Consider the following 7,483-nt stretch of genomic DNA (forward strand, 5'->3'; position numbering starts at 1 on the left):
AAAAGTTGTATGCTTGGGTACCTCTGTCGCATTCGTGTTTCAACCGTGTAAAGCAGTTGTGTTTGCATGGCTGTGTTTCGGTTTGAAGGGTGAGATATGGCGTGAATTTACAGGGTACAGAGGAATAACACCGGAGTCCTCAGGAATGGCAACGCATGGGGGGTATCATGGGCGAAACAGTACACTCTGTTATGTCTATGGTACTGCTCATATATATAGGCGACGGTTACCACTTTCCATCAGGTGGGCCGTCAGCTTGTTTGCCATTTTAAGTTGTATAAAAAATGCAAATATTGGAACTAATATATTTAATACCTATATATTGAATTATCTTGATGTTGTATTTGTTTCATTTCACTACTATTTCACGTTTTCGATGGTTGCAGCTTTGTTCCCCACACAGTATAAACGTTTATATATATTAGTAGATATGTCTATTTGTATTGACGCAGATAACAATACTATAGCGCCTGGGTGTTTTCATTATACAAACCTATTTACAAGAAAAATAGGAATGTTTAATAGTTGTATACTAGTGCCCATAGTATAAGACCTGCTTAATTTGGGACTAAATAGCATTTTGTAATATGTCCAGTGCTATTTATATCATTGAAATCTACTACATACTTTAAAACCGATTCAGTGGAGACTAAATATATAATCGTAACGTCCAGTTACCAGGTCGTTAGATGCTTTTTGGAATAAAATGTTATTATATAGGTATATACTCGTATGTATGTACTTACCTATAAAGTGTTATACTAAATTAAATAGTTTTTTTTTATTTAATCATGATGTGTTTTTTTATGAATGGGTCGTAGAGTTATTCTATTTTCTTATATTATCCTGACTCAGTGGAAAGAGTATGTTAGTAATGGGATCCAATAGCCCTATTGCTAGCAATATACTTAGCAGGTGGACCTCTACGCGGTTCCCCCATGCAAACCATCGTGGTAAATTCCTGGTGAATTAATCTATCATCCCTCACTGGTACCATCGATAGCAAAGGCGGAGTTACCGTACCATTATCGGAGGGGAGAAGGGATTGTTAGTAATGTGGACTACCAGTACCATTGCTAGCACTATACCTTGTCAGTTCGACCTCCACGTGCCCAACGTGTAGGTAGGTATTAATAGTACGAAGGTCACACATAAAATATTAATTATATATTTATAATGAAATGAGTAAAAGTTTATGCTAAAAACTGTATTTTTTCATAATTTTGTGACCTTAGACAATGAAGGAACAAGCGTTGAGCCGATAGCTTTGGTTTTAAAAGCCTTACAAAATAAATGAAAATTCAAAACAGTCATTTAGAATAGTATAAATTTTATATAGATAAGAGCTACAAAACTGAGATTTATAATACGATAGGAAAAGATCACAACGAAAATCAAAAGGCTGAAATGCAGATAAACAGATCATATCTTAAGAGGCAAATGTAAATTGAATTTTTATTTCCGCACGTCTTATTTCAGCCGTTGTGCGTACGAGTCTTAGCTAATACATCCAGCCATACTCCGCCCAAAAGCACAAGCTTCTTGATATCTTGACAGGCCTCATTGTTTCGAGAATTTGTGAACTCTAAGGGGCCACAGCTACACATTCCAGAATTAAGTGAGCACCCGTTTCTTCGGCCTCAAAACAGCCACGACATAGAGGGCTGTCTGTGGCCCCTATTGTGTATAAGTTTTTATTTTTATATTAGTGTTAAGATGCAACAGTAAATGCACCCAAAGTAACAAAATGAATTCCTCAGTAGAAGAACTAAAAGAAGTCTGCAATATTTGTTGGTCGGATGAAATCAATTGTTGCAGGTGCATTGTGGCTCAGGTATCAAAAGTATATGTTGACACAGTAACTGTTGTATATCATAGCTATTAATTATATAATATATAAGGACAATAAGGCTTTGAAATTGAAGAGCATATAGGTAAATAAAATGGCCAAATAAATAAATAATCTTTAATCACAAATCTTACACAGTTGTTAACAAAAAATGAACAATAAATAAAAAATGGCATGCTGAAATAAATTAATTCCAATATTTCATGTTCTAATGAGATAATACTTGGTGTAATATCAATGATTGCCTGACATAATGTGTATACATTTATTATTATATTTCAACTAATTATTTTTATCAAAAATGTACAACTACACTTTAGACTTATAATAATTATCCCTATAATTACTATTTGTAACACAGTCAAAATGAAATGCATTCTATGTTTACTTTTGCCATTTTATACTCGGTAGGATATTGTTTGTATATTTATAATTACATGATTGTATATTTATAATCATATGATTATATTAAATGACAAGTCATTCCTACAAGATTTTTGTTTTTAAACTTGTGCCAAATTAATGAGGCATTTTTTGAATTGTAAGTACAAAATCATCTCAAAATGCCTGGCATTATTAATTTACTAATGAGACAATCAACTTGTTTAAATGTCAATACCCACTGAGTAAAATATTGGTGGGCTCAACAAAGACATCTCAGATCAATATTAATACATATTATTATGCTCTGTACTTATTTCAAATTCTACAATTTTTTTAAGTATGTTTTCAAAGGTTCACATGATGGGTATTGACTGTAAAAGGAAAAATATTTGCGATTGTTTAATTTTGAGCTGTTTGTTTATCCAGTCCAGCAGGATCCATTATTGGTGCCTGTTTCTTTACAATGCCAGATAATAATGTTTTAATCTGTGCAATTGCTCGTCCCGGATTCAATCCCTTTGGACAAGTCCTTGTGCAGTTCATGATTGTATGGCAACGATAAACAGAGTAAGTATCTTTTAGCTTAGACAAGCGTTTTGCTGTTGCATCATCTCTAGAATCAATGATCCATCTATAAGCTTGCATAAGGACTGCCGGACCAAGGTATTTGTCTCCATTCCACCAATACGATGGACAACTAGTTGAGCAGCATGCACATAACACACATTCATACAAGCCATCAAGTTTAGCTCTATCCTCTACATCCTGAAGTAATTGGGTCTCTTTACCCTTAACAGCCTCCTTGTCACGTTGCAACCATGGCTCTATAGAGCGATACTGATTGTAAAAGTTAGTCAAATCAGGCACAAGGTCTTTAACAACGTACATATGAGGCAGTGGGTATATTTTAGAGGGTTTGGACAGGTTTTGATCAATATGACTGATGCATGCCAAAGTATTAACACCATCGATGTTCATGGCGCATGATCCGCAGACGCCTTCGCGGCAGGATCTTCTAAATGTGAGAGTTGGATCCATCTCATTTTTGATCTTCAATAACGCATCTAGAACCATTGGCGCGCAATCATCTAGATCTACCTGATAATTTTGAGTGTAAGGCTTCTTGTCGGGCTCGTCTGGGTTCCATCGATAGACAGCGAAAGTCTTGACCCTCTTTCCTAATGCTGATGACGTCGCAAAAGTTCGCAGCTGGCCAAAGCTCCCCGATGTCAATCTCAGCAACGGCATTATGTAATGTTTTGTTTACTACAACAGAAAAATTATTCTATATAAGTATAATACATTAATAAAAATATTTTATTTACTATCAAAATACATTAGTTTTTTTATTATTCTTATACCTAAGTAAAAACAATAATAATTAAATAGCAGAAGAAAACTCGGGAACTACGAAATATAGAAATCAAAAATTTGATGTACAGTTCAACATCAAATTGACATAGATTGACAATTCACTCTAATATTGACAAAAATATTGACTTTGACATTATTTCTTTTTTTAATTTTGGCAAAGGGTTTAGTATTTTGCATGCCTAGAAATAAGTTCTTTAAATCAAGTTTACGCACCTATAATTACTTGTCGTTGATAAATTAGGTATTATTTGTTTATGAATTACGTATCGTTCTTCTTATTTTACTCAATACTAGTTCAGTAATTTAGTATTTTATTATTGGGAAACTGTGCGAAATTTTTTTCTATCTTATATCGTTTTATTATATTTATTTATATCGTTTAATTTTTGGTGGTCATAATTGTACTTACAGCTTACTGTAAGTAAAATTATGACCACCAAAAATTTTACATTGTACATTTTCTCATATTCTATTTGAAAAGTACTTTACATTAAAAAGAAAAAGATAATTATTCCAGTTTACTTTATCGTCACTGCTTTATCTGTGCTTTAATGTTATTCTAAGTCTAAATATCACTTGCGTAGTCTCTGTGCCGTGATTGTGATTTTTTTTACTGAAAATCCGGCTATATGGCTTAGTTCATTTACTTTTCCCGCTGAAGATAAATTGATACTACTGTCATAGAATACCCATTCTATGTTTCTCTTTTTCTTATTTTGGCGGGAAACACGCAAACGCAAGCAAGTGGAAGTAAATATTTTTGGTTTTTGATATTATAATTTTTTTATTTTCCTAGCTTTTGATTATTGGCATCGTTTGTAAATACAATACAAAAATAAACATTACTCACTGAAGAATACAACTTATAAAACATACCTATATTTGGCGAATAACAACAGGACAATTTCCATTATGTAAACAGAAACTAATAGAGTTATTTTGTAACTTTGTAATAAATATGAAAATATGTCGTCGATAAAATCGACTAATATAGCTGAGTCTCCAAAGACACCGGGTGGCATCAGTAAATCATTGTTGACTCCTTGTAGAAGAGTGGGTCTTTCACGGAACTGGAGGAAAGGTGGGTCTTCACCATTCATATCGCCGTTATCTAGTAAAAGTGATGATATAATACAAGAAAAATATACTAGGAAACGAAAAAATAGAGAAAATGACGTACGGCAAGATGAAAACAATACAACTAATATTGAAGAAATAGATGAGACTTCTGTACAAAAAGATAATGTTAACAAAACACCTCATAGAAATTTTGAATTATCAAGGCATAAGAGATCTAAAACATTACTGCCAGTGTTAACATCTGAAACTGAAACACATACAAATCTCAGACAAAAATTAAAAGAGGAAAATAGAGTAACTATTAAAGATACTTTGCTAAAAGACAATTTAGTTAATATATATCCAGATATAGATAAAAATATGGAAGTGTCATCTGTTCATCTTGATTCAGAAAGCAAAAAAGGTGCATCATCTTCGACATTGTTTAATCAAGATATAGTCATTGAATCTCAGTTCGATGAAAATTGTGTTGACCATAAAAAAACATTCAAACAAATACAAGAAAATAAAAAAGATAAAAAAATCCCTGAGAATCTTATAAAAGAATGTACAATTGTCATACAGAAGAATATTTTTAAGAAAGATATTCAGAAACCTGCAGAAGTAAACTCAACTTCTCAAACTTTATTTGACTCTGATTCTGATGATATTCCTCTATGCAATTTGAATAAAGTTGATAATTCACAGAACAAAATCCAGACGGAAGTTCTAAAGTTAAAAGAAAATGATGATTTTATAGAGACAAATACAGTTAGTACAAAGAAAGTAGATAACAAAAAATTGTCTGTAGGTAATTTAAAAAAACTTAAAATGAAAAACAAAAGTAAAGAAAATATCAAAATTTGCAAAACTCAAAAAAATATAAAGCAACAGGATAGTACACCATCATCACAAAGCTCTTATAATGATGATGATGATGATTTTGAAGTAAACAACAAAAGAACAATACTTATAAAGAAAACCTATGATAAAATTTCCAAACCAGTAAAAGCAAAATCAACTGGTTCTATTACTCAGAAAGACATTGATGAATTAAGATCTCGTATAAAAATAAAAAAGAAGCTGTTGTTAACAAAAGCAAAAACCGAAGATACTGCAGAACTTAGAACTTTAGTAAAAAAATGGCAGAAGGGTTGTCAAGATGCATTAATAGAATTAATGGAACTCATGAGAAAGAAGTTCCCAGATAAACCAAATATGGAATATTCAGAAATGTTGCAGATGTTAAAAATACCAGCAACATTGGTGGGTTATGATTCAGATAATGACTGTTTTGTTACACCTGATGATTCATCAATTATTTTATCCAAGTTCAATGATATATGAATTATCTAATAGCTAATAAATAATAATAATTTCTGCAATAAACAAATTTGTTACTTTAAGTAGTCTTTGCAAACTATTAATAATAATTTCATAATTTGCTTCTAAACCAAATTTTTTAATATATTATTAGAATGTAGAAGTATGATATTAATAGAATTGCTTTTGTCTGCAATTTAGTATGCTTAGTAAATATACTTTCAAAATGTATTTCTAGATGGTGTATCAAGATAAAACATATGCCACAATTTAAGTTAGATATTCAGGTACAGAATTGTTAATATTTGCATTCAATTTGGTGCACTAGTTTAATCATGATGTTAGAACAAACCCAGACAAAAATTCTTAAACTATTCTAGCTTCTTTTGCTCTTATTAAGACTGTATATTTTTTCCTTAAACATTTCAGTCTAGCTAAAATTTTATATTAGTGAAATTTAGGATTGCAATATGGAGTGATATAAAATATGAAATATATATCTGTGAAATGACTATATTCTAGATAATTATATTTTATAAATATGCAAGTTTATAAAATGTAGATGTATCGAAGAATGCTTTTTACTTTTTCACATAAGAATTCTGAATTGATTGAAATTAAATTTTATACATATATAGGTTAATCTTTTACCTTAACATGTAAGATATTATATATACTGACAATATAGTTAAGAACTTTGTAAAGGTATTTGGATGTTTAGTAAACACTCTTTAACAAGTACTTTTTACTATTAATCACGAATGTAAAGACAAAAGGGAAACAGCCAGTGGATAATAAATACAAGACAATAAAACTAAATATTTAAATTTTCAAAATATTTATTAATTTACCTTATAATACAAACTACTTAATAATATACTATTTAGGTATTAAAATCTGTGCGATCTTATTGGATTTTCAGGGTCGAATAGTTTTGGATCTTTTAAGAATGCCTTATCTTTGTAATAGTATGGCATGTAGCCACAGTTTTGTGCTTTCTTGATTTCTGTTTCTACTTTTTCTTGTTTAGATTTGCATAAACCAGTAATGTGTCTCCCATAGATTCTACCAGTATATGGACTCTGGAACTGTGACAATAAACGGTAGTTTTTGTAATCAGGTGTTATATTCAACTTGCATAGTATACATTCTCGTCGCTCCTTTTTGAATGGATTTTCTATTTCAACAGGTGCATCTTCGTCAGGTTTTAATTCGGAGGCGAATCTTGTTGTAGATACTGTTACTCGGTGAGTATTTGCAACTAAAAAAATAATACGATGCCGTAAGTAATTTTATCTTATTTATTATTCTTTGAATTTGCAGTATTATACTTACAAATTTGGCGTTTTAAAAATGTTCTTAATAAGGACATTATAAATATTTAATATTGAAGTCAAGTAAAATTCTTGCAACGATTGCTTTGATAATAAAATTATTTATAATAACCTAAAACCGAAATAGAGTAAAACTCGAATAGAATACGATTTTGACATT

General features: G+C 30.9%; 3 protein-coding genes across 3 annotated transcripts; 1 reads left to right on the plus strand and 2 right to left on the minus strand.

The window, feature by feature from the left end:
- Positions 1-1,952: 1,952 nt before the first annotated feature.
- LOC113514308 (uncharacterized) lies at positions 1,953-3,730 on the minus strand. Its single transcript, XM_026898358.3, has 2 exons — positions 3,595-3,730; positions 1,953-3,499 (listed from the first exon to the last, which is right to left on the minus strand). The coding sequence occupies exon 2, from the start codon at positions 3,479-3,481 to the stop codon at positions 2,633-2,635; it is 849 nt and encodes a 282-aa protein (XP_026754159.2). The 5' UTR covers positions 3,482-3,499; positions 3,595-3,730; the 3' UTR covers positions 1,953-2,632.
- A 473-nt stretch (positions 3,731-4,203) lies between these two features.
- Positions 4,204-6,778, plus strand: LOC113514361 (uncharacterized). The gene has a single exon (XM_026898433.3). It carries the CDS (start codon positions 4,574-4,576, stop codon positions 6,011-6,013), a length of 1,440 nt encoding a protein of 479 aa, XP_026754234.1. The 5' UTR covers positions 4,204-4,573; the 3' UTR covers positions 6,014-6,778.
- A 32-nt stretch (positions 6,779-6,810) lies between these two features.
- Positions 6,811-7,483, minus strand: LOC113514417 (28S ribosomal protein S18c, mitochondrial). The gene is made up of 2 exons (XM_026898501.3): positions 7,325-7,483; positions 6,811-7,250 (listed from the first exon to the last, which is right to left on the minus strand). The coding sequence occupies exons 1-2, from the start codon at positions 7,359-7,361 to the stop codon at positions 6,880-6,882; spliced, it is 408 nt and encodes a 135-aa protein (XP_026754302.1). The 5' UTR covers positions 7,362-7,483; the 3' UTR covers positions 6,811-6,879.

The sequence above is a fragment of the Galleria mellonella genome, unplaced genomic scaffold (genome assembly GCF_026898425.1).
Source record: "Galleria mellonella isolate WM207_F2 unplaced genomic scaffold, CSIRO_AGI_GalMel_v1 utg172, whole genome shotgun sequence".
NCBI lineage: Eukaryota > Metazoa > Arthropoda > Insecta > Lepidoptera > Pyralidae > Galleria > Galleria mellonella.

Excerpts from the sequence above, each read along its gene's own strand:
- LOC113514308 (XM_026898358.3), bottom strand. The coding sequence starts at position 3,481 with ATGCCGTTGCTGAGATTGACATCGGGGAGCTTTGGCCAGCTGCGAACT.
- LOC113514361 (XM_026898433.3), top strand. The coding sequence starts at position 4,574 with ATGTCGTCGATAAAATCGACTAATATAGCTGAGTCTCCAAAGACACCG.
- LOC113514417 (XM_026898501.3), bottom strand. The coding sequence starts at position 7,361 with ATGTCCTTATTAAGAACATTTTTAAAACGCCAAATTT. Across the intron at positions 7,251-7,324 it reads ATTTTTAAAACGCCAAATTT|TTGCAAATACTCACCGAGTA; the intron begins GTAAGTATAATA and ends TTATTTTTTTAG.